Source organism: Chroicocephalus ridibundus, chromosome 13 (assembly GCF_963924245.1).
Source record: "Chroicocephalus ridibundus chromosome 13, bChrRid1.1, whole genome shotgun sequence".
Lineage (NCBI taxonomy): Eukaryota > Metazoa > Chordata > Aves > Charadriiformes > Laridae > Chroicocephalus > Chroicocephalus ridibundus.
In genome coordinates this window covers 10,456,530-10,483,747 of record NC_086296.1, presented here as the reverse complement: position 1 = coordinate 10,483,747, position 27,218 = coordinate 10,456,530, and the positions used below count along the sequence as shown (strand labels likewise).

General features: G+C 45.1%; 1 protein-coding gene across 17 annotated transcripts in view; it reads right to left on the bottom strand.

Annotated features, from left to right (window-relative positions):
- FBRSL1 (fibrosin like 1) overlaps window positions 1-27,218 on the bottom strand; it is a 544,157-nt gene that overhangs the window by 10,582 nt on the left and 506,357 nt on the right. For 6 of the 17 annotated variants that reach the window (XM_063350637.1, XM_063350644.1, XM_063350642.1 and 3 more), the window contains 9 exons: window positions 17,404-17,800; window positions 15,626-15,879; window positions 11,173-11,408; window positions 8,975-9,025; window positions 7,949-8,044; window positions 4,470-4,541; window positions 3,857-3,895; window positions 2,896-2,967; window positions 1,454-1,586 (listed from right to left, as the gene is read on the bottom strand). In XM_063350637.1, the coding sequence (XP_063206707.1) occupies window positions 1,454-1,586; window positions 2,896-2,967; window positions 3,857-3,895; window positions 4,470-4,541; window positions 7,949-8,044; window positions 8,975-9,025; window positions 11,173-11,408; window positions 15,626-15,879; window positions 17,404-17,800 (1,350 nt within the window). Of the gene's footprint in view, window positions 1-1,453; window positions 1,587-2,895; window positions 2,968-3,856; window positions 3,896-4,469; window positions 4,542-7,948; window positions 8,045-8,974; window positions 9,026-11,172; window positions 11,661-15,625; window positions 15,880-17,403; window positions 17,801-27,218 lie in introns of all 17 variants that reach the window. The other 11 variants (XM_063350636.1, XM_063350643.1, XM_063350638.1 and 8 more) reach the window with 11 other exon arrangements.

The following is a 27,218-nucleotide window of genomic DNA, read 5'->3' as shown; positions in this document are numbered from 1 at the left end:
GGTAAACTCTGCCCAAATATAGCCTTACACGGTTGTTGCAATGACAACACAGGACAGACTGAAGACAGTGACAAGGAAACAGCTGCCATAGGAAAACAGTCAAGAGGTTTGTAAATCAGCTGTGCTTATGCATCCAAGTAGATGCAACACATATCTTGGCCCTGTACTATGAAAGTACCTTTAGACACCAAAATACAGGGTAGCACCCTACAATGTACAGCTAGGATCAGCACCGATTAGATGTGGTGGAAACATGCATTTGATAGTTAAGAATTTCCATCCACAGATAAGGGCGGAAAGACAAACTGAACCACTGGTGGAGTTCCTGAAGGCTATCCGACATCTGCATTTGAAACTCAGTTCTCACGGAGGTTTCAGCTTGATTCTCATCTCTTGCTTTTCTGTCATGTTTGGGACAAAATTCGTAACACTTTTAACCTCATTCATTTCAACAGGGTTGAACCAAGGCTGAATATGACCATGTCTACACTGAGTTAGAACGAGAGTGCAATATTGCATCATAAAACCAGAGTAAAGTTTGGAAAGAAAATTACATTAGTTTCCAACTAATAACATACAGAAGGCAGACTCTGGCATTTCAAACACAGAAAGAAAATCTGAAAAAGTCTGGGGGGGAAGCGAAGCCCTGGGAAGAGAAAAAATCCAACATTGGGTAGATGGAAATCAACAAGAATAGCACCAGTGACCTCCAAAACCAGAATGTCAGAGTTGCAGTGTCCTGTGGTCAGAGCCATCAAGAACAGTGCAGTGAAGCTTACTGCACTTTGGTAATTGCATTAATTGTAATTACTTCTCCAACAGATTGGAAAGCAATTGATCAATGAAAACCGTATTTAATTTTTTTTTAGTTCAATATGCCATTTTAAGCCTTAGAGATTGCTGGACTTAATAACACATGGGGAGATTTTGTATTTCAAAGCTGAACACTTCACCAATACACCTTCTGTGATATCTTCAATGCTGTTATTGAAGTCTTGCTTTTACAAAAAACCCTTTTTTTCTGAAAACAATCAGAAACTTGGTGAGTGGAGGAGCTGAGAAGAACAATGTGGCAAATATAAAAGCAAGAAAGAGACCAGGGTGTCTTCCAATCCTGTCCAATGGAAACATTTTCAAGCGTTTTGTCACAATCACTTTTTAAAATCACTCTACAGCCTGTTAACCAGGACACATAAGAACCAGCTGCACAGACAGGAGTGTAAGAGCCAGTGCTGCAGGTCGGTGACGTGCAGAGGACCCCGCACTGGAGGCCATGGCAGAGCCCAGCCGAGAGGCCCCGCGAGCCCAAGTGACAGGAGTGGCCGGTGCTTCTGCACCCCTGTGAACCATCCTGCCTGCTTCCATTTCTGAGGCATATGTACGCTGTAGAGACACACGTTACATATACTGACTGTTTGAGTTCTTTTTGCAACAAGTGATGATCTTCCCTTACCTGTGGTAGAAAACAGAGGCCTGGCAAGATCCTGTGGATAATGGAAGCCTGGAAACACTCCAGGGGCGGGAGGTCTGCTGAACAGGTCAAGTTTACCACCTATCTCTAGCTTGTGGGGATCCAGCTGCATTTGCTGTCAAATGATATAAAAACAATCTCATTATACACTTCCTTTTTTATGGGAGAAAAAGAGAGAGAGTTCAGGCTCACTCCTGCTTAGCCCTGCCAGGGAGAGTTAGCGAGAGTGACAGCAGCATCTCTGGTCACGTACTGCAGTCATGCTCTGACAGCATCTGTAAGGCCATTTTGCTCCGCAGCCTCTCAGCTGCCTGCCTCATCCACATGGATAAGGTCTGCAGCGAGTGCTCAGCCCCTCAGCACACACAATGGAGCATGCAACATGATACACCGAGCGCGCGGCACCCCAGCATCAGCCGGCGCTCTCAGCCTGACAGAAAATATTCTGCAGGCAGAAAGCTGCCGACAGAAGTCATGAGAGCTGGGTGACGGACTCGCTGTTTTGCTTCTCCAGTTTGGGAAGAGAGATGTTCCTAGACTATGCCCTTCCTGCAGCTAGACAGCTCAGCACGCAGACAAGGAGCGAAGCATAAAGGAACTATGAGGTTCCTTCAGAGGCTATTTTCGTCCTTCTCCTACAGAAGTGAGCATGGTCACAACTGCACCTAAGTCATGTAAGTCTCTCAATAGCTTAAAGATGATATATTTGCTCATTAAAAAAATAGACATACACCACTTACAGAGGCACTACTTACAGTGCACCTACTTAAGCACTGAACAGTCTTCATTAATGGGACAAAAAAACTACAGCAGGAGCTATGAAAAAATAAACGCTACAGCAGTCCCATTATCGGCTATTCTGCCTGCCACAGGGAACTTCAAGCTGTAACAGCACCCCAGTGTACCTACACCTTGTTACCTCTTGAGTTTGAAACCCCGTCCCTCTGCCTGCCATCACTGCAGTGCAGAAAGCCCAACAACCCCCAACACAGTAACTATCAATCTACGCCCCTGCTCTATGTTTTGTCATATGTTCTGCACCATGTCAGTCATTTCATTAGGAACGGGATAATACTCTATATTCCACAGGAGGTACTAGTACAGCAGGGAAGTGGCATTAAACATGTATGCTTTGTAAAAAAGATGGATCTGTGGCAAAATTACCTTCCCCCTCCCTTTCTTCTTCTCTTTCTGCCTGTGCATTTAGTATCTCCTGCTCCCCTTGCTACCCTTCAACCCAACTCCCTTGCCCTCAGATAAACTTTATGGTTGCTGTAATAAATGTTAAAGGATTGAAAGTGTTAGTTAATCAATACAGGCAAGCTTGAGAATCACCAACAGTAACTGCTTCCTGCTCATTACTCACTGAAATATAATCTGTAAGCCAAAAGACTTGGCTTTGTTCCAGAAACTGTCTGTATTACCTTTATCTTTTGCTGGTGATGGTAGATCTGCCAGGCGATCTGTACATGAACCGCACACCACTTCCCGGGTTTCTGCAATGGAAAGCACAAGAATTTAGATTAATTTATACGTTAGCAATCTCCATCAGATAGAACGTTTCATTTCCCTTACTGTCAAGCAGGCAGCTAAGCAATGAGAAAGGCTGATTACTAAAACAGCACAATAGGTGATCAGCATTTTTTTCTGTACTGCAGCAGATGATGTTTAAATTAAGAAGGAATCAAACAGGAAGAATGTGGGATGTGGGATGTCTTCCTCATCTCATGGAGACTTGAGATCCCTGCCTTGTTCTCTCCTACTTGCGCTCCCTCCCTCATAAACTGAAAATAAATGTCAGCAAAGCACGGTATGCCATGCTTAAGAGAAAGCAACTAACAGTTAACAGCTCTGTTTCTGAAAAGAGCCCTGTTCATTCATCCCTGCCGCGCTGCAGGCTAAGTCATGCACGGTTATTATGGCTGCTTGCATTTGGGGGGGAAAAGGGTACGGACAAACAATCACCAGGGATGAGCAGGGATGAACGAGTCACAGCTTTTCAGCTGAGCTGCGGTACTCACTGTAGGGTGTTTTTGTGGAACATCAGAAGCACAAATAAAACACATTGACCTAAGCCAGCATGAATATGATCACTGGTGAATGTCTGTCCATGCTCACAGTCATTTATTTCCGTGACCCTTATTCCGTACTGTGAACTACTAATGCACATAAATGGATGCAAAAGAAGGTTGGGATTCAACCTAAACGTTATTAATCAGAAGCAGCTAAGAGCTAACTAAAACATGTTGCTTTAAATAAAGGATGAACGTGAAGTTCTCTAGTGGACATGCTAAATTTCAGAAACACATGCACAGTATTTGAAGTGTGTGACTGTGTATATATATATATGTATATGTATATATGTATATAAAATCCCCCACAAACCTTACTTACTCTTACTGGAGGCCTATAAGGGTCTGACACCTATGGGAAAAGCAGAAATAAAACAATCAGTCTTTCTAAATTAGCCAATATACAGAAAGGTGGGGAACTTCCTTCCTCCAAACAAATAAAAACATTTAGAAAGCAATGTTCCAGAGAAGTCTCCTGTGACATGGGAAATCTAAAAGGCTAAAAGGAGGCTTAAAACTTCTCTTTCATTCCTTGCACCAAACTCAGCAGAATTTTATGATAAACAAGGCAGCTTCATGCCAGCAACTGAACAGTGCCAGTGCTTTTCCAAACTTTATAATCGTTCTGAAATGAAGCACATAAAATTACTCTCCAAGCAACACTGAGGGGAAAGACCCTGAAGGGGTTTTCTGCCCCATTTCCCTCTGACTTTGTTTAAAGCAGTCAATACATCCCTTTGTATTCACGATGGGTGGAGGCTGCTGTTGTCTCAACAGGAAAAGAAACTTCTGTCCTGACTGCATGTTCTGAGTCTAGAAGGCCAATTTGCTCACCAGCTGCTCTCTTTTTTTCTTTTTTATGAGTCATCACTGTGTTTACTGTAAACCCAGATAAGCTGAAAGGAAGGTTATATATTGTTGCCTACCCCGGGAGTCTTCTGCAGCAGCGTATGGTGGACTGTGCCTGGTCTACCTGCTACATCAATAGGGTTTGAAGTCTGAAAGACAAGAATAGAGCATGAACAATACTGTATCATACCAGCGGTACATTTAACATCTCTATCTGATGTTAACGGCATTAATTAGTCCATGTTTGTACTGTGGTTTGAACACGCATATTGCTGCATTAGTACTAAATGTTATCTCTTACTGACAGCCAACAGCATTTAACCACCATGTCATCTATTATTATTTAGCGGCAGTAACAGTATTACAGCAGCACCCCTAAGCCCCGCTGAAATCACAACCCCATTGTGCTATGCAGTATGCAAGTGGATGGGAAGAGACAGTCCCTGCCCCTCAAGCTTATTCTTTAGACAAACCAGGCAGGCAGTAGGAAAGAGAATGAGAGAGGTGGACTGACTCCCTCCATCTTTCAGGCAGCAACCGGTATTGCGGTCAGAAACAGAACAACTTAAGCATCCCAGTCCCATATTGCACCTATTGGACCACGGCTGCTCTCTGACTGGGGCTCGGTAACACGATGGCTAAAAGGGCAACAGCCCATCTATTTGCATCGACAAGGCAAAATAAGAAACCTTAGAAGGTGCTTGTGGGTCTTTTATAGCTTTGCATTGTTTATTCCATCATTTTCCAGCAAGAATTAAACACCTCATTCAATGAATCCCTGTTCCTCCTCCTCCTCCGGATCCCACCTGTTGCCCTGTCCTAGACGATCCCCAAGAACTCGTTCGTCTTCTCACTCTGGCATTCCTCCATCTCCCACTCCCAGCACAACTGCACCTGGTGCCTCCGCGCAGCTGAGTGCAGAGGGGTTAAACCTTATTCCCCAAGAGATTATTTCAGGGACTCATATTTTAGGTCAAATTACAGTAGATTTCAAAGAGTCAAACTGTATGAGGAATGAGTAAGAAATCATGGGTGTGGGAGGAAAGATAGGTTTTAATTTGTCTAAGGCTACGTAACTTCCAGACTCATTAAAAAGAGAATTCTCGTGTGTGTGTAGGTAAGTCAAAGAGCTCCCCAGGCAGATCTGTGCTCTCAGGGCCTGTCTGACAGCTGAGGTATATATAAGGTGGCAAATAAGTTACAGCTATCATACAGGCAAGAGCTTTAAGATCACAACATGTTAATAGCATGGTGTCATCCTGTCCCTTTGTCCCCTGGAGAAAGATGTGAATGCTTCCTCCAGCAAAGTAAACTGAATACTTCTGACCTTTTCAAGTTCTTAGCTTGTGAGAAACGGCCTTCGGGAAACTCACTGAGAAGTTTACCGTCAGCCTGGATTTATGTGCAGTGGATTTACACGCACAGCTGTAGGCAACTGACACGGGAAGGGGAAAAACAAAACCAAGACCTCTGCTTTGGAAAGCAAGAAGTGCAGGATTCAGCGTGCCAAAACCAAATCATCAGGTCTGTAGTGATTATGAAGGCTTTAGTCAAACAGCTTGGGAGGGAGAGAGCATGGAAAAATGATGCGGTAACGATGACTAGAGTGGCTTTGCCCAGCAGTTGGGCTCTGTCTCCTCTAGGAAACTGCAAAATAATCTGCCAAAGTGGCAGATTAATTTTTCAACCTATCCCTCTTTTTTCAGACGTTAGATTGCATGTAAACAGAGCACCGTCCAGAGATCAAGTGATGCTAGTGATTAACCATGGCACCAGAGTATGACCTTGTGCTGCTTAAACTCAAGCTAGCAAATTTCTATGTATCTATCATTAAAATGAATTAAAAGCTAGTTATAATACAGCACTAAAAACTGTTTAAAAATGTAAAGGGTCTGCGCTCACTTTTTCTTTCTTGCTATGTAACTGCTTCTCTTTGGTCTAATGGCATTTTACAATGAGATGGTATCTATAAAGCTTGTAATGAAGATGGAAACCAGAAGAGCATGCTATCAGCGTATCAGAAGCTCCTAATTAACAGTAGCCTTATGGCGAAACTGAACCCTATCTTCACATTAGCAAAATGTTGCCAATTCCACCTTATTTGTGTAGCGCCTTTTCTTGGGAAGTCACGTTCACACCCTGACAGCTTGGGGTCTGTAGGGATCCCCCGGCATCCCTTGCAAGAACAGCAACAATTAGCCCTGGGGGACAAACTCCATCAAGGGAGAGCTACATTCCGTGCCTTTGCTCCCTCTGCTCAGCTGCAACTGCTCCTCTTCCATGCCTGCAGCCACTACACACACAACTCTGGCTGAAAACAGCCACTTTAGAGACTTTGCTACTTGTAACGCGTGCGTAAAATAAAATAACGTAAGGGATTCGATGAGCACTGAGGAAATACTCCAGCTTCCATTAAAAAACATTAAGTGGGATGGTTGTAAGAGGCCTTATTTGCAGCAGTTGCTAATTACTGACGTCCACCAATGTCAGTGAGGCTGCTGTGGGAAGCACAGCCCGCAGCCCTGCTCCGTATGGCTATGGAAATGACTTTCCCAATGCAAACAGGAATGGTCTGGCTACAGGGCTGGTCCTTTAAGTCTTCTAACACAGCAGCAGAGCTCTATGGAAATGCAGTTCAAGATAAGAGATCTCCACAATCACAGTATGTAAGGAAGCTAAACACATCTGAACTTACAAATGGAGTAAATGCTCCATATTCAAACAAATGCTATATAGATATAATGCGCATTTCTTGCGTGGAGAGATTTAATGGTTTCTGTACATTTAAAAACAGTTAATAAAAAGAACAAGCCAGGGAGGGAAAAAAAAGCAGTGCACACCACAGAATTCATCAAAAATGGTGGTTATCCTGGCAATATTTCCAAATGCCAATCAGTGCTAGTTGTAATGATACGTTACAGTTGCAGTGCACCTTTCAAACACACTATCTCAAAGAAGCTTGCAGGCATTAATCAACCCTTATAAAACCCACTGCAAGATAATTTCATACATGAGGAAGCTGAGGAACAGAAGATTTAAGCGACTTGCCCAAGGTCAGACAGTGTCGGAACTGGGGATAAAAATGCAGCTCCTTCAAATTGCTCTACCCATTTACAGCAGTCTCTCCCTATTGTTCCCACACTTGTACAGTCAATTTCTCATTTTTTTTCCGGGAATAAACACAGTTCATCTTTTGCAATCTCAGACTGTTAAATTTATAAAATGATTTGGGACTCATCGGTCTATTATTAGCTGTAAATATTTCAATCAAATAACGCATCTGACTGTATGCTTCTCCACCGGCTTCAGTTGACCTCGCAAGTGAACCACTATATCCTTTTCCAAGGAACAATCTGTAGTGCCAAGAGAAAATTTCTGCTAAAGTGTTGGCTGCTTTGTGCAGAGGATGCTCACAGATCTGCGGGGTGATCGCTTCCAACCCCGTGCTGCTCTCCTGCTAGTTAAATCATGTGCTACAAAATCACCAGAGACGCGACTCTGAAGATAGTTTCTCTCCCAGCAAAAGAACAAAGCCTTCAGAAGAAGAAGTTTGTACCTTCGGTTGAAATGCTCCCTGAAGTGACCCAAAGGGACCTGAATGTGGAAGCATGGGTGGCATTCCAGGCATTGCTGGAGGATAGGTTGGAAAGAACTACAAAAGAAAGAGAGATGCTTATGTCACAGGACAACTTGAACAATAATGGAGGTAGGTGCCAAGCCTGGCACACACAAAAATAGTACTGTGTTGAACGAGTGCCACAGTGAAAATACTCACTAAATTTGCTTTCAAAATTTTTAAGAGCAAAGCCAAAACTTGGAAAATGCGCTCATCTGATGAATTTTCTAGATAGTGCTGAACAAGTGTGCCTTTAAAATTTGTAGAACTATTGCAGGAAGCACAGAGCATTCACCATTTTTAGAAGAATCAGAATAATTTGGGGTTTATGTTCACTTTTGGTTAACTTTGCATTTTTCTGCAGTAGCAAACAAATTGATCCCGTTTTGAGATGTGACCTGCTTTACTTTTCAAAGCAAAAAAGAACCACAAGGTGCTGCATTGCACACTAACCACAGGCAACATGCACGCCACCTTGTAGCTGTGTAGGTTGGGCTAAGTTTTGCTTAGGCCTCTCCTGAGCACATACAGCAGTTTTACAAGTCCCAAAACATATAGTTTTTGTGCTTTGGAGCAGTGGGGAGCACCAGGAAGAAACCACCAGTCTGACTTACTCCTGTGACCTGAGCAAAATCTTGTGAAAGAGCCATGCACTCCGGGCTGCTGCACTGTGAGAAGCACCAGCTGCAAAGATACTGCAATGACCACTCATTTAGCAATTTCTGCGCATTCCCTGCCATCCCAGGCACAGCAATATAGAGCCGCTGCAGCAAAAATGCAGTAGACAGAGGTTTAAACAAAAAAAAAGCCCAAAGAAAATTTTGTATCTTAAAAAAAAAATAATCGAGACGGAAAAAGAGCTTTAGAAACGAATGAATCAAAACACTACCGATCGATTGAAAACAAGCAAAAGAAGTGCAAGCAGAACCATTAACAAAGACACCACCTAGAAAGGTAAGCACTCACGTTGGAATGTCGAAAGTAAGGGTTGTCTAATTTGGGAGCGTACTTGTCAAACTGGAAAGAAAAGAGAAAAAAAAAAGGAAACAGGTGAGTTTGGTTTCGGCAGTAGCGGACACATCAGGATTTCAACACAGACAAATAATCATGTCCCGTTTGTACAGCATTTAACAGAGCAGAACTGACTGGTTATTCCATCCTCGCTCATCAGGGAGCTGACTGATTGCCCAAAGCTAACGGAGATGGGACAGCACTAGCCCCCGGGCTGCCGAGTCTGACTGCAGAGCCCCGTTTGCAGGCGCCGGGCGAAGAGGCCCTGTCACTCCGAGGAGAGCGGTCCCGACAGCTCCAGGTCTACACCTGGGACTTGCCCCCGGAGCACTAAACTAGATCACAGACTAGAAGGTAGGCTTTCCATTAGACTCCAACCTCTACTGAGGGACAACCAATACCAACTCCCCGTTTTCTGGGTTCCTTTAAGTGCCAAAATCGTTTGGAAAAGGGCTTAATTGCTTTAGAAGCACAAATCTCTTTATATTCCCCATCCCCTGCAAAAGAGAGAGTGCCCCAGAGAAAAGCTGATTGTTAGCCTTTTCCGTTCCAGCACGGGGTTTTAACACCTCCATGTGTGCAGTCTGTGCCCCGTCGTTATTTTTATGCCCGTTTGTCCTGTACCTCCTTGGAAGCAAAACCAAAGCATATACACATTGCATTTTTGAACAGTTTGTACATTCTGCTGGGGAGGAGGGAGCGGGGATGAAGGCAGGGAAGGGAGCTGTAGGACCCCACGAAAAGCTGCTTATTTGGCAAGTCAGCTGCTGTTTCACACTCCTCTGTGCAGAAGAGTAGGTTCGTAATTTCATTAATTACAGTTATTACTGGAGCCATGTCCCCTCCAGTGTAAATACCATAAATTACCAAACACATGCAGCTGTAAATTTCAACACTCTTCTCTGGTGTTGGGATTAGCAGACCTGATCTAGTGGAATATAAGAAGATGTCAGTGAAATACAACAAAAGAGCCTTGCAAGCTGTTTTTGCTATGAAGGCTGACATCAACGGGCACGGGTGGGAGGGGAGGGAGCTGTTCGCAGGATCAGATCTCAGGATTCTTAAATAACAGGAGGTTTCTGAGAAAAGTTTCAAGATTGTTTTACACAGACCAAGAAAAGAGGGGTAGGTATTTACACACCAGTACATTGAGCAAACACCTGGGGCTGGATTTTGGGCGGATGGTATTACTTTTAATTGTCTCGCTGCTAAGCAGATTACAACCCAAGAATGTCATCGGGCAGTCGGCAGTGGGAAAGAAAAGTGAGAAACATTATGCTCCTTGAGTTCTTGGTAGTTCTTCCCAAATGCTGCTTTTGCCGTTACTCCTGGCTTTTGCTAGCCTTAGCAGAAGAGGGCTGTCTCTACATTTTGGACACAGTGTGAAACTGAGAGGGGGGAAAAAAAGCTGAATCTTGTTCTTTCAGTCCCACAAAGTAATTGCCAGAAATGGGGAGAGAGTGCATTTTAAAGTACTGACAAAATCCATTTGTAGCAGATCTCTAACAATTTTGTAACAGCTGCAGCAAAGTCCCATTGTGTTACGAGCAAATTCAACGGCAAAACACTAACACGTATTACATGGCCAGGAGCATCTCTACCACAAGAGAAACCAGCCACACACAAATTAGTGCTTGTCGATGTAACCAAATAATAAATGCCAAAATTGATATAGATTCGGCAATTAGGAGGAAGAGGGACAAAACTCGTATCAGATGAGATGCTGTGCTATGGCGAGAGCTCCGGGTAAGGAAGTACGATCTGCCCCACAATGAGCAGCTGTGGGGACTGCGTTCGGTCCCGGAGGCCACCGCTGTTGTGGTGTCCTTGTTGGTGTGTTTTGGTGTGTCATGGCACCTGGCTCTGGGGAAGGGGGAATCAAAATACACATCGGGACACAGGAAAAGGGAAACTAAAGGGACTCTGGACTTGTCTCATGGCTCTGCTCCTGGGTCGCAGCGTGGGGGACCTGGAGGCTCGGTGTGGAGGCTCTGGATGGAAAGGGGGTCCCTTCAGGAGTGCTGGGACTGTCTCTCCAGGCCTCCAGGTCGGAGGGGCAGGGACAGCACGCCTGGCTGAAATGGACAGGAGTGGGTTTTGTTTGACAAGAGCGGGTTAGGCTTTTTGACCGGAGATGCTCTACTTATCCTCACATTTTGGGCTGGGGTACGCACCATGGGAGGTGCAGAGGGCGGCATGAGCGGCGTCTGGGGCAAGCTGGATGGAAAAGGAGTGAATGTGTGCTGGTGGGTGTGTTGGTGCTGATGCGTGTGTTGGTGCTGGTGAAACTCCGCTCTCAGCAGCGGCACCGGGCCAAGTGAGGCAGCGGCCCGGTCCGAACTCTGAACCAAAAACCGGTTGTTCAGCTCTTGCCTGAGCAGTTCGTGATCTAGAGGAGAGAGAGAGAGAAAAAAAAAAGACACAGAGGCCCGTGGGCCTGTGAGTACCACAAAGACGGAGGAGAAAGAGTCAATATTCACCTGGCATTCCCTGTTTCTGCAGGTCATGCTGTGGTGGTTTTCTACGTGAGGACTCATTGGTGGAGGTAAGAGAGATGCCTGTGACAAAGTACCAATCAGAATCCCCGAATGAGGCTGGCAATACATGATTGGTTGGTTGAATGATATCAACAGGCTGGTATCTAAAGACAAGAGAGAACACCATGAGTCATCACAGCAGAAAACATCATCGGGGGCGTCAGCAAGCACCCGCCCCGTCCCCCGCCCGCAGACCCGCTACCCCCGCGCCGCGCCGAGCCGACCGGCGACGCCTCCGCCCCGGCACTGGCCGGCCACGGCACCGGGAACCGACCTCCTGCTCTGGCCGGACCTCCCGGCACCAGGCAGGTGCTGGGGTGCACCCTGGAGGACAACGGCTCGCTTTGAACGGAGTAATACCCACCTGGTTCCTTCGGAGGTTTGCAATTCGGAAGCGTGGGCGTGCACTCAAAATGGATGGCGGGCCTAACGCGGGCGTTACACTCTAACATTTATGTACTTAATAGGTAAAACTTTGACGAGGTCTACAATGCAACAAGAGAACCACGGGCTTGGGCGGCTGGAAACTACCTGCTCAGATGGCCATTTCTCAACAGATCCCCATGCCATCCTCCTCCTCCTCAGCCCCTGGACACGCACACAGTGACCAGGAACATCCATGCTACAAACTGAGGTCCTCTTAGCAGTAAGGGTTTTTTTTAGATCCTAAATACTAAGCAGTCCTTTCCTCAATTCTTCCTTTGGAAGAACAACTTGCACTGAATTTGAACGTGGTTTAGGGCAGTGGAAGATACCAGCACTTTAGAAATGAAGTGACTGAAGACAGTAAGGACAAATATCCAATTCCCTAAAATGTCTGCTGGTATGAATTAAATCCATCTGTGATTTTGCCTAAGAACCTAAAACAGAAATCAGCACCAAAGATGTTAGATATTTTCTAAGCTGAGAGCAACATGTGTCACCAGCTGTGGAGGACATCCACCCAGCCCTGACCGACCTACTCGCTTCTGAATTTACATGAATCCACTTCTTTGAGTGTAACACCCCTTTTAAAATACAGCACTGAATATAAAGGGGCAAAAGAATACATGCACTTTAAAGTTTTATTTCATGTTCTGCAGGCAGTTCTTTTACTTAAATTTTCTGGAGTAACATTAGAAATGTTTAAATCAATCACTTTACGAAGTGACATGGTTAAGATCTTTAAAATCGGGCACTCTGATGGGGAATTTCAAAGTCTCTACTACCACTTAGAAGTCTACATCCTACTGAAAGTCACTTCTGAAAGCTAATTTTGGGTCATTTGCTTTTCAGTAATAAACGTACTGCTAAGATCGTTACTTACTGCTACAATCTTTATAATCATTAATACAAAAGCAGAAGGTATATATACTTGTGATACTGAAGCCTAAGGCACTGGAGCAAAAGAGTCTATAATGGGTTCTCCTTGGAGCACGCAAACAAGAGAAAACTAGGCTGAAAGCACTTAGTCCAAAAACCTAACCTCTTCAGAGAAAATGAGTATGATTTCCTATGTGTGTGTGTGTGTGCGCTTATGCATTGAAATCTGGCATGACTTAAAGAAACTGAATCCTTCTGTTAGCATCAAGATAATCCACTTTTCTGGAGGGAGAGATAAAAGCGAGTTGGCAGTTGTAAGTGCTCTGATATCCAATTTCTTTAAGAGACTTGAAGTCAGACTGATAGATTTGCAGCTGGCTCCAGCCCATAGCCCTGTACCACAACTTTGGCCTTTGTCAGGAAAAGAAAAGGCCTGGAGATGTTTGGAGAAGTGGTGTGGCACTCGGAGGAGTGGCTGCTTCACAGTAAGGGTGGGACTGACGAGTAATAACCCAGCTCTGTGAGGGGCTCTGGGCAACGTCGGGATCAGAGCTAAGTTCTCGTGGCTGCCAGTGACACCTCGTCCCACAGGTTATAAATACTGGGACACTATTTACCCACATGATAACACGCCTAGGAGCAGAGTTAGCTGAGCAGCCCTTTGAATGCCCCAACGCTACTGCTCTGTGTGCACACATGAAGTGGGCATGGCAGAAAAAGGTCAGTCCTGCTAATGTCGCTACGTACCCTCACGTTTAGAAGAGAAGACACAAAGACCGCTCTTTCCTCTGTGTATCCTACATCAGGCCCTGGTGCCCTTGAGCAGAGGGCAGCAGCCCACACAAGGGTTGCTCCTAAGTTACTGGCATAAGCTTTAGGTTTCAAAGGGAAGAAATGCCACGAGAAGTGCATTCTTGTTATTCAGAGACCTCTATTTGTACCATTAGTGAATGCAGGAGCTCTGAGTTCTGCTCCTCTGCTCGGTAACAGTGACAAGCGTGCCAAAGTAAATTTAAAGGAGGAGCACATTTTCCTCCAAAGTGGAAGGCGAAAAAGATGACAAAAAGGAGACTTCAAAGGGCCATACCCTCTCTGACGGTTTTTCCAAGCTGGTGCTTTTATTGAGAGCACACACGCACTCGAACGGCACAGCAAGGACTATGCTGCTACGGCAGTCGGATCCTAGCTCTTCAGGGCTGCTCAGCAATATCGTTTGCTTTTAAGAAACTTTTATGCGAATGACAACAGAAGCTTCTGGCTATGCAGCACTCCGTATCGATTTTATGATGTGCCAGTTTGCAGGCATTTCATATAATGCAGACAAGAGGCATTTCACTGTCTGCGGGGTTAGACGCCCAGACCTTTCCCTCCACTGACTTAGGCTTCTCATGCTCAAATTGCAGGAGAAATCCTTTTAGTAGGAGCAAGACTGTTACCGTTTCCTGGCAAGCTGCTCAATGTGAATAGGTCACTTGATCTTGCACCTCCTGAAGTTAATGGTGAAAACATACTTGCTTTCAGTGACTGCAATATCATGCTTTTAGTGAGCACATTGCTATTTCCTTTTGCAAGACTTTCAAAGGCTCCATCACAGTAGTCCTTTGCCTTAAACAGGGGAAGCAATGAATAGGTCTCCCACAGTGCTGCCAACATCTTCCCAGCCATGTGGTTGAAATTCTAGATGGTGCCAGGGTCGGTCAAAGCCGGCAGCTTTGGCCTATGTGGTCCTGCTTCTGGCTAGGAACCCACAGCACTTTTGTCTATCATCGTTCTGAGAGCTCACTTTGGACCAATTCACATTTTTCTTTCATTTAAAGAAGCAGTTATAAATAATGGGACATTATTTAGCTCCTGGAAGGAAAAAAGGGGACACAAGGCCATCAGATTTTTCCACAGCAAATCTGCCCTCTCCTTATTTCTTTAACTGGCTTCATAGGAAACAGAGGGCGCGTTTTTTTGCAAAAAGCTTGTCCTGTTTAATCCCTGCTGAGTTAGTTGTGGAGTCAAATGCCAGATCAAAAGGAGGCCCCAGCAAGTGAAAGTTGCAGGGAAGTCTCCAGCTGCCAGGGTCTCTTCCAGGGACAGCTGTAGGCTAATGGATAAGCTATAAACAGGGCATTTAGGGCAGAAGTGACAATAGAATGGGGGCCAGGGTGAACAAAGGAAACTTTTTAAAAGGATGCAAAGATAGTGAGAGCCGAATAGCAGAGCTTGTCGGCTGAGCTGTCTGCCTCAGACAGAAAGGCCAAGCAGCCATGGGCACACAGACAGCCCGTCCTGCCGCAGGCGGAGGATCCTGCCTGATGAAGGATCAAAGCCAGGGATAGGTGTTCAGTTAGAACAACCCTCTGGGATGATTAGAAATGTTTTTTTCGAGTCAGTTCTAACAGCAGCAGCTTTCATTCGAGTGGGGAGAAAAGGGGGAGAATGGCACACTGTACATCAATCCTTTGTTAATCTAAAAGATGTCTGATGACTGTGGAACACCACACTGGACAACTCATACTCTGGAAAGGAGATTTTTTTTTGGAAAAATTTGTTTCGAAGACTTCTTATAGGAAGCTACAGTGCTGTCTCCACAATCTCTCATCTGGTAAAGCACGTCCATGTCTCCTACCTGTTTCAGGAGCAATCTCACAGTTCCAGCACACACTGCCCGCGGAGGGGTCTGCATCACTTTATTTTACCTGCCCACCAGCCAGCCCATCTCTCAACACCCTCCAGTGCATGCACAGCAGATCCGCCCTGGAAGAAGAAGGGGACCTACCCGCAGGGTGACCTGGTATCACGAGGCTGTTGGTAGGTAACGCTGGTGGAGGTGGCAGCGTGGGTGGGGTGGCGAACATGGCCGGATGGTGCTGGTGTTGGGTCTGCGATCTGAGAGAGAAGTGCGAGGTAGCAAGATTAGAGATGGAGAGGGGCAGAGCTGGGCCGGAGGAATGGTGCGGAGGAATCTGGGGAGAGAGGGGAAGGTGTTTCGGGAGACTGATGCTCGTTGCACTGCTAGCACTGCTGCTCCGGCTGCAGAGAGAAACAGACGGGGGGAAGAGGGGGGAGAGAGACAGAGAGAGAAAGAGAGAGAGTGTGTTACAATACAAAACTGAAACAGTGCGAGAAATACACTACCAGAAACAACACAACTATGTAACACTGATCTCCCCAAGCTTATATTTTTCTTAACAGCAGTGGAGACAATAATGAATCTTAATGAATTTCTCCAGCAGGGTGGGATGGGGCTCAGGCTCTCTGGAGTAACGTTTCCTCTGCTGCTTGAGCAAGTTACAATCCTCAGAGCTATCTACGAGATACTGATGAAGGCCACAGAGGCAGCTGCGTTTTGCACCTTTATTTAGCCTCTGATGACCTCGCAGTGGCCATGTGCGTCCTTGTGATCAAATGATGCAATTACCCTAATTCCTTTTTCTGTTGCTCTGGGTGCAGAGTTGCATAACGTGAGTGACTTTGGGACCAAGTCGTATCTGCTGTGCATGCTGTGTAGTTATATTCACACAAGCATGCAGACACATGCCAAGTTAATCAATTATCCTCTTAATAATCCTGTATTTTCAATCTTTTTCTATTACTATTACTCCACTGCAAATGATATAAGTTTTGTGGGGTGAAAGGCAGTATCACTGCAGTTATTTTTTAGTGTAATTCCCACAATACTAATATTCGTTGCAATCTAAACCTCTGCAATATCTTGAATAGTTTGAAATATTATTAGTCATTTATACTGTGGTGGCATTTACAGGGTTAAACCACAACAGTATGCAGGATAGTATGAAATTGACATTAATGGCAGCTCTCTGTATTAATATTTTGACCCTTGTGCAGCCAGATATTATGTTTTAAATCAGTTTTCTTATCTTGTTTAAGCCAGCCTAGTTCTGGTTTGGGAGGCAAGGCATGTTTTCTGTACCAGCAAAAAGACTATACAGGTTCCAGTTGACTGTCTAAACTCTATTCTCTAGAAATGTTTTAGCCATACCATTTTCATCCATCCTACTTACTGGATGGAGGCAATTTAAACATTGGAGCTAAGTCTCCTGCTGGATCTCACCATGTCAGATTGACGCAGATTTCTCAGCCTCCATGGGTGCCCTGTTCTATGGGACACAGCACTTTCTGATATAGATATCCCTCTTTTGATGCTGGTGAACCAGAAAACCCGTGGTAACCACGAACAAACCTACTTCAATGGAAGTCTTTCTGAATATGAAATTAAGGAGTTGCTCAAACTCAAACCACCTTAAATTTTTAAGGCAAGAACTGGCTGGCTCAGAATAGAAAGTGGACCTAAAGGAACTTTACCCCACAGTTACACATGCCTTTCTCCCACCGCGTTTCAAATGCAACTATCCACCACTGCTGGAAACCCCAGCTTTTGGAGTCAGCACAGAAAGTCCAATATCCAAAACATGGAGCATCTTACCCAGACAGTAAGAGTGCTCTTGTGTCACCTCCCAGCTATTCCTATCGCTTTTGAAAGAAGTTTTGTCCCAGCAGTAGCATAAAGATGACAGGAGTGTCCCTTTCCCTTACCTGATATTATTGAGTCCGTTGTGGGCCACCTGGTGATGCACTTGGTAATTGAGAGGTGGAGGGATGTGACTCGGAGGCTGGGTCCGAAGCTCAGGTATTAACTGAGGCTGCGACTGCGGCCGAGGTTGAGGTTGTGACTGCGGCCGAGGCTGGGGCTGAGGCGTGAGCCTTGGTGGTGCTGGTGCTGAAATCACTGGCTCCTTCTTCAACAGTGGGCTTGCTCTGGCGCTTGACGTGGGCGCTGAGGAAGTCGAAGTCACAACGGCAGCTACTGGCTGGGGACTGGGGATAGGCAGGGCGAAGGGCACGTCGGTGCTCAGTTCCCGACTCCGCTCTAGCCCAGACACCTTTGGGACATTGGCTGCTTTCGCTTCTGGCTTGTCATTCAAGGTGGGACCTTATGGAGCAATGAGAAAAAGAACAAAGCGCATGCTTAAAGGTCTGCATTTGTTTCTCTGCTCGGTAGAACATATGCCTGAGAAAAAACAAGTCATGTTTCAGCTCGTGGGAGCATCGTGGGAGCACTGCTGCTACAAGATGGATGTGTGTTTGTGCGTCTGTCCTTCCGCTGTCCTTGACCGGCCAGTCTACAGTACTTGTTAGCGTGTGTGTAAGAGACTTAGCTGTCAGTAAATGAATGCATACTACAAGGAACATACAGCTTTGTGACTTCTACAGAGCCCCAAGGTTACATACAGTAGGAGTGTGAACATGTCTCAAGTTACGCTACAGTATTTCCTGCTCAATGTTAAGTTTTAAGGCTGATAAAGAAACCCATGAACACAAGCCTCATCATTAAGACATTTCATTTTCTCAATGCTCTTTCAAGATAATCTACGTTGTGTTTAGGCTCAACTCCAGCTACAACACACCGCGACCCAAGCACTAATCATTAATGATAACCCCACCTGGCTTCTAGGAGGAGGCTACCTGGGATCTTCGCGTAGCAAAGGATGGGACAGTGCTGCAGCAAAGCTAGGACATTGTCATTCCCTGGCCACCCACTTGCATGGAAGATCAGAACGGAGAAGGCTGGAAAACGCCAGTCAGAAGTGCAGTGAGCACCCAAGTGTAGTCCTGCTCACCCTAAGTATTGCACGCACCTATATGCACGGCATGTCAAAACTATCAGGAACGCTGCAACCTTGCAAAATGCACCTATGGTGAGAATTCCATACAGAATTACTCCTTCTATGATGGCAAGTACTTCCCTTTTTCCAAATTATGCTAAACAAAGTCGCCCGAAGAGTTAAAAGGCTGGAAAGGAAAAAGGGAGGAAAGCAGAGATGTTTCAGATCAAGCAGCATCCAAAAGGTCAAAGACAACCAAAACGACCAACATGAATGTGATTCAACTCCCACTGTAACTCCCTTTTTGATATAATCTGTGTATCCTTGAGTGCACATACACCCACAATTACAGGAAAAACTGTTCAAGGGTTACAAGAACTAGTGTTGTCCACGTGTTTCACACGCACACACCCCACCATGCACACACAGCACTTCTAATCGACTTTTAGGATACATGCTTTTATCATCCACCAGAACGCGCTGGGGGCTGTTTGCGTTTAACTGGCTTGCAGACACGCAGGAGATGCTACCTACACTCACTAACATGCTCCCGACACCCTCACCAACAAATTCCACCTTTGAAATTTTCCTGTCTCATCAAAGGACTGAGCCAGTTCCTGATGTAGGAGGTGTGGAAATAACACACAACACACACCACAAGCTAATTCTGGCCATGCAGACGCTCTTAACCAGGTGCTTGCGAATGCAGCCTATGTGAGGCCAGAGTCCTCACTGCCATGGCGTCCACAACTTGAGCATCACCACGCCAGCATTAGATAAGAGCAGGACAGTGATGGGTCACAGCCTGCCCACGTGGTGACGGCATCTCCTTCCTTGAGATAAAAGGCAGCTCCCCGCACTGCTGCTGGCTCTGCCTGCGCTCTCACCATCGCACCATCTCCTTCATCAATCAATCAATCACTCACTACATATATATAAATTCAGAATGTGAAGGGAGAACGAATGGAAACATATGAACTACCTCAAACCCACAAATAACAGGAACAGAAACCTTTCCAAACACCAGTGCTTTGGCTGGCAGCAAGTACGATCAGCTCTGCACTTTCCAGCACCTCATACATCTTTACAGGTTTGACACAATGTCTGGAGGTCCTAAATTATTCCTTACAACAAATATAAGGCTAACTCTCATTTCAGTGAATTTCTTTTTCAAATATGAGTTCATGCATCACAGGTACCCTGGTTCCGAGATGTAACTAGACTTGGTTCCAATGTTATTTAGAGTGACAAAGAATTTATTTCTAAAATCAAATTCTCATCGCTCTTGTGCACCATTATTTTTTATAATGCCACCCAGGTTTGTAAATTTTCCCCAGACTTTATTACTAACAATTCAAAATTTGTAATTGACTAGTCAAGCCAGGGGTCCGCACACTGTGCATTTTGGAGGAAGTATATTCACAGCTGTAGATCCCACTGTTTTCCAGGAGCTACCCATTAAAAGCAATTGGGTTTCATTCCTGACCATAGGTTTCCTGAGAGCCCATTAGCTCCTTCCATCCACCAGGCCTCCTCCTACAGAGCTAAACTTCATATTATGTAATTACAGGCAATGTAGACTAATGGTGTATATTCAAAACACACTGGCACCACAAAAGTTAGTTGAGTAAAAAGTCAATTAGATCCCAAACAAATCAATAAAGTCCCGCATTAAAAGCAGCTGTTTGACCAGTTTTATGTACAACTATTGATTCCCCGCGGTTTCAGCATTAGTTCTCATTTGCAATTTTCTCAAAGCAAAAGCTCATGCTCCCTTGCTGCCTGAACTGACCAGCCAGCCTGGTTGTACTAGTTAGTACTAGGGGTACACGACTGATTTCTGCTGCCAACTCGCACCTCTCAGGTTGCAGTACTGAAACCTTTTTGTGTTCCATTCTCGACAACAATGAAAATACCCCCCATCATTCATCAACAATGAAAAGACACACTTCCCTCTGCCTCTGGAAAAACTACAGGCATGACTGTGAGCTTCCCTCCTTTTGTAGCCACGTTGAGCAACAGCAGAAGCCCGAGAAGGGAAAGATATGGTGTGAATTCATGGGTAAGCGTGGAGAAGCACGTGAGTGAGAGACAGCAAAATCCCCAAGCCTGCCCAGCCACCACATGGGAAGGATGGTGGGCGAATCCTGGTTTGGTGACTTTCCTGTTTCCCCTTCTGATGGCCGCAATACAGGACAAGAGGGAGAAGCTGCTTCATGGGGCTGACGTGAGGGTGAACTGCAGTGGGTGAAGGGAAGGGAGCCACACGTGAACAAAGGCAGGACAAACCATGGGGAGAAATGACAGGAAGACGGTGATGTCAGGCACTGGGACCTGCCTGATATTTGAAAAGGAAACTTTTCTCACATCTAGGCGTTCCAGTTAAGTCTCTGGTAAAATAGATTTGGACAAAATGGAAAGCAGATGTCTAAATGGAAATACATCTCATTCATATGTCTCACTGCTATAGAAGACACAAAAGGCACTGCTAAGGAAAGACTTAAGATGCTTCACTTCAGCTGACTCCATGGAATGCCACCCATGACGTCCTCGCACTCTGACACTGAAGAACATACACACGTCCTGGTTTCTTTCTCTCCTTTCACATTCTTCTACCAACACTTACTTCTACCTGTTCAGTGCCTGTTTCCAGTACCCAGTCACTAGCTAACCATACTCCAGAGGTCTCCGACAATTTCAAGGCCATTTTCCCTGTGCAACCAAAGAAAAAAAGAATTTTGAAGGCTATAATTACCTGCTTGCTTAGGTACTTAACAAAATCCTTATCATGACACCTACCACAAAAATCTCCAAGACTTTCCTCTCCATTCGCATGAAAGTCTCTGAGCTACCTTCCCTGAAATCCCTCAGAAAATTAATTTTAGTGATTTTAATGGGAGATGTTGCCCATTCTGATCAGGATCTCAGACTCTGCAGTTTCTCTGTAGGATGCTGGAACGTCCTATTAAGGGAACTACAATTTTGTGCGCCCAAGACTGCTGGTCACATATGGAAATATCCCAAGGAAAGCAACGGAATATACCCTTTTGTGCAAGCTGGATCAGGTTTCATCAAGATCCTTTCAGAAATTCCTGTACTTTGGCTCCTAATTTAGTCCTTCCGAGCAGATGGACCCACGGAGCTAAGCACAACTGTCCCAACAAACGCACCGACCCACCAGACCACACCACAATGTTCTAGAGGCAAAAATGTGTTTATTTTTACCAAGTCCTAGAGTAATTTTCATGCTTAATGATAACAGGCTGAGCCAATTTGCCTAAGACTTGACAGTCAGCTCCAATAATTCAACCTTAATTAAACCTGAACGCATGTCAGTTCAGCTCGTCCCTTCACAGGAAATCTGACATTTGCAATGATTCATGTTTCAGCCATGCTATGGGAAGGCTGGATCACATCTGCCATTCTCCACCATGCAGAGCGCTACCCCTTTTCAGCATGCCAACTTTGTTTATTTTCTAACCAAACACTTTGGACTTCTTCCATTGAGAGGTTTTCTTAAATGAACAGACAGTGAAACATGTCTTGATCTCACGGGGATGAATGATGACTGAGCGCAAGAGACAGGGAAGAGAGGACAGAAACTGCTCTAACAAGAAAAATAACGACAACCTGGGATTAGTAATTCCTGCCTCCTTGATCAACTAATTTGTCATCTGGAGTGTTGCAAAATTTCTGCTTCTCTGTGCCTTGGGCTACATCACGTTCCAATTTAACCTGGTAAAGATGAAAACTTTTAACAACTTTTAAAAGCACAGAGAGCTTTAGCTACTGCTGCTGGAAATCTGTCGAAACAAGAGTTGAAGTGTAAGGGAAACCCCAAAGGCAACTGTAGTTTTATCTGCTGCGAAAAGTGCGTTTCAGAAGGAGTTACCTGAACCTGAAGGACCATCAGCACGGATCCAATACAAAACTTCAGTGAATTCAAAATCTGTGATTGGAATAAACACGCAACGCCCATCCCCACGGCTGCACGGGGTGACATGCTTGCCAGCGTGTAACTACACAGCATTGCAGGCTTAATACAATACAGAAAGTCCCAGACACAAATTAAACCTTTCTGTTACAGGAATTTGCTTTCAAGCTGATTAAGAGTAGCTCAAGTGCAAGGGATTAAACATGTAAAGGCTGCTTTGAGAACTCCAATAAGCAGTTACTGTGTTATACAAACAGTACTTAGGGCAACAGCAGTTCCAGCCCTGCCTCTTGCTCTTTGCAAGCTGCTGGTTGCTGCTGAAAGGGGACTGTCAACACACATACAATGTGATTGGAAATAATCTAATCTTGCTTGCACGCCTTTCCTTTGTCTCTTGAAAAAAAGAAAAGTGGAGTCATTCAGACGTCTTTCTGCAGTCTCTCTTGTTGTATTCAAACAGCAAGGGTGATGGGGTGATATGAGAAAGAAATTCCTCTCCTACATCCATCAATGACATCTTTACCAATGGCAATTTCCCAAGAAACACAACCACCGCCATCTGCAGCCTATCTATCCACCCTGTATGCATCCTTGAAAACAGACATAAGCCAGGCTGGCTATGACGAACCCTGCTCCACATTATAATTCCAGCGAGATATGCTGCAAAAGTATCACCACAGGAATTACAGGGACATATGTGGCAAGAAGCTGAGTATTTCAGAGTTGGTTGATGAGTCCCAGAGACGAGTTTTGAACCATCAGCACAGGGAACGAGTATAGAAGAGCATGGTTTTACAGCAGCAGGACAAAACAAAGAAAAAACTAAAGGAGGCTCTCCAATGAACTCCAGCAAACCTTTTTTTTTTTTTTAAATGGAGCTTTTAGAGTGCTGCATAATGTATTGTGAATATGCAACATATATAAACACAAGGGAGAATAAAGCATTTTGCATTGACAATGATAGCACTGATGCTGGCAGAGCACTTACAAGTGAAAATCAATATTTAAGTGCTAATCCTTTATCCTCAGCTGGCTTTTGCTTTCATATAGATGGCTTTTTCTTTGTGCTAGGAAGGCAGTGCTATTTAAGACATGAGACGATTAGCTTGGCCTGCAAAGGCAAGGCAAGCAGAGCTACAGCACGGAAGCAAACCAACACATGGGGCACCAAGTTCCTCCACCCATTTTAATGCAAATCAGCTTAAGATAAGGTATAAAGGCTTGGGACTTGCACATAAAACCAGTCTGCAAGGCTCTGTGATATGTAACATGAACACTATTGCGAAGCAGAGGCCAAATTTCCATCATGACAGCGGTGTACTGCACACATTAGGTCACATCAAAAAATGTTGTTCCGTGACACGGGGTCCTCAGACCATCATAGGTCTCTGGTGGATTTTCCACAAATAATTGCAGCACTTTCAAGTAAGCCGAGGGTAAGCACAAACCCTGATGCCTGCGTGGGGGGAGCGGGTCTTTGTTCACAGCGCAGCTCCCCCAGCCCGTCCCCACGGCTTTCAGCGGGAGGCTCCTTCCACAACCCGGTCTGGATTTGGCCCCTATCACTCAGTTCATTTGTACAGAGCTGTCTGTCAAGTCAAATCGTCTTGCCGCAATCTGAAACACCCTCCGAACAGCTGCCACTAGCAATTACTCTCCCAGACAGCCTTGACTATCAGGAAGAGAACTGGAGCGAGCACTTGCCAGTTTTAATAAACTGTGTTGCCCAAGTCATTTAACCTGCTAGATTGCTGGATGCCGGGGCTGTAACAAGCCTTCAGCTTTTCAACCTAGAAGAAAGCAACAGTGGCAAAAAGCTGTCAGCTTGGTCCTCAGAATTAACTTCCAAGGGTGTCTTCCCCCTCCCACCCCCCCTTTCTGAAGCACCCAAGTTTAAAAGTAAAGTATCTTCAAGTTACTTTCATAATGTCATGACACAGAAAGCACCTCACATTTTTAACACAAAGCCAATGACTCCCGAGAGTTAAGGGTTGTCATTTTCCACAAGATTCATGTAGGAGCACACCCGAGCAGAGAGAGCTCCCCTCTCCTCCTACACCCGCATGGACACGTCTCGTAGGTGCTCCCCAGCGCCGGCTCTGTCTGTGTGTCCCTCACGTCCACCCCAGCGATGCTGATGCAGCCGAGGGCTTCAGGATGCCCTGACCACCTCCAGGGCTCTGCACCCACCACTCCAGCCTGGTCCGTACACTCTCAGCACCGTTACAGTCTCTCACCCAATTGGAAACTCAAGCGTGGCAAATTTACATTTACTCTGGTACTTTCAGGACAGGTAGGAGAGATTTCCTAAAGAAACATTTATCTAAAATTAAAAAGCTTCCATTCAGATCAGTGTTTCCAGTTTGTGGCTCACGTATACATCATGATGTCTGTGAATGTTAACCAAAAAGTAGTAGTCTACTGTCATTAGGATTAATTTGACATATAGGGATCTGCACTTCCACTACAAAGCTTATTGGACTCTGCAAATCACAACGAAGGTTCAAAACCGCTATGGTAAATGTTTTCCTTAGCCAGCTACGCAGATAAGAGCCTTTGTTGTGAAAGCTTGCAGCACAGAAAGATTTCACCCCCTCCCCTGGAAACTGAGAGCAACAGCACTAAGACCTATGGACTTGACGCTGATTTGCTGCTTTATCGTTCTTTAATGGGATGTTTTATTCCTAGAGATTTGTGAGCTTTCCATGCTCTATCCAGGCATGTTAGCTGTAAGCATGCATGACGACACGCCAAAGCTGCGGGAGCTGAATGAAAATGGGTGCCAAACACAAGGATTGGGGCCAGAGCATAAAGAAAGAGGATCACCATTCAAATCCCCCCAAAGTAAGTCACACTGCATTCTCCTAGCAATGCTGCTTCTGGCAACGTTTCAATGCAAAGCTGAAACTGGATTTGCAGCTAAAGCACCTACTGTGGATGCTGGCGTTGTAATGAGATTGAAAGTTTCATACAGGCTTTTAATCTAGGGCTATAATGGTGGATCAAACGCTGCAGGGTTAAATCTCTTCAGCACTGCTCCTAAGCAGATGCCGGATGCCCAAAAACCAGTGATGCAGGAGCTACCCCATTGCCCTGGCCACAAAATGTTACTAAAGCTTCTTGTAGTTACTTACTAAAGGTGTTTTTGTCTTGTTGTGTTCTGGTTTGTTCTGTGCAATGGCATATTGTACACCTAATCTGAGTGACAGACGAGCAACAAGGTAAATAAGCTATGAGAAAGACAGCCATGAAAGCAAGCAAGCACAAATACTCAACTCCAGATGCAAGCTTTTCAACAGACAAAACTGCTATATACCAAGGAATCTTACGATTTTAATTAGTCAAACAAGGCCAAATAATAAACCGTCAACCACTACATTACAGGAGAAAATGTACTACTTTTGCTGGTTGAAATCCGTATCGATTCCCATCTAGCCTGCAAGTGAGTTATTAATCACTCCAATTAAATCATGAACACAGGTCTTTACACTGAAATTGAACCCCCACCAATAGATCAATAACTCAAACCTCCAAGAGCAATTACTGCTCAGCATAATAGAGCAGCTTGTTACAGAGAGCCCCACGCAGACCACAATTCTCTGTCCTATCTTTCACACGCAATGCACACAAACTGGGAAGAAAAATATTTTATAACTATTATTTTCAAAATAAACAGACATCTGCTTAGAGTTACCTAATCTCTCTCACATCACAGAGGTAGATCTGCCAAGGTCACGTTGGAGACATGATTACATTTTTTCACAATTTGTTATTCTAGCAAAGCCCTGATAAGATTGAACTATTGAAGTTCACACTCTGGTTTAATTTCAAGAGGTTAAATGCCAAATCCTTTTCTTATTGCTACAAGGAAGGGATCTGCCAGGCTGCATAATACCCTGTGTGGGCTAAGACAACAATTTTGTTTCATCTGCACAGTCTTATGAAGGTTTTTGATTTTTTTTTTTTTAAATGACATCAGAGAACTCCAAGCTCCCAAAGTATCATTTGAAGTAAAATCAGAAAGTGAGACTGTTCCGGAGGAGTGCAAATGACCTTTCAGACCTTCCAGCCCAGAAAAGTTAAGTCAACGGCTGGCTGAGAAAGCACACTTGCTAACCAAAACCAGAAAAAGGGAAGAAAGAACATTCTCAAACACCAGATCATCTCTGCTGGGAACAGGGGATGATTACCCTAGCCAGCCAAGCGTATGCAGGGTCACAGAAATTCCCATATCTGCCTTGGAAGATAACTGATTCTTGTCCTGATGTAATGAAAAGAGGAACCATCCGCGCTCAGGCTCTCCAACTGCTGCCGTGCTGCTCAGCTCCAGGTGAGAGCTGTATTTCTGCACGCATCCTTGCTTCTGAGGGCCCGGCCCCTTCAAGTGGGCCCCTGAGCGCCATCCATCATCCTTCATTAGGGAAACTATTGGCAGCCAATTAAGTGCTGATGGACCCAGGCCATTGAAGCTAATCAAGATGAGTTCATACCATACCTTTCAGGCTGTAGGCACTGGCTCCTGCCTATGATGGGTGTCACGTTGCTGCTTCTTCCCCTTGCTGGCTCTCTGTCGGGTAACAGCCTTGGCCAAGGCTCATAAGACGCACAGAAAGATGACACCAAATCAGGCAACACAAGAAAACAAGCAGGTAGAGGGGCAGCGCTACTGCTGGGATCTCACCATGGCTTTCCACCGCCAGACACACAAGTAGCTTTTACAAAAGGGAGGGAGGGAGGGAGAAAAATCATCTATTCCCTACTGCAGCAGAGGCCGGAAGAGCCCGGACAACAGTCTTCTTCCTCCCTACAGG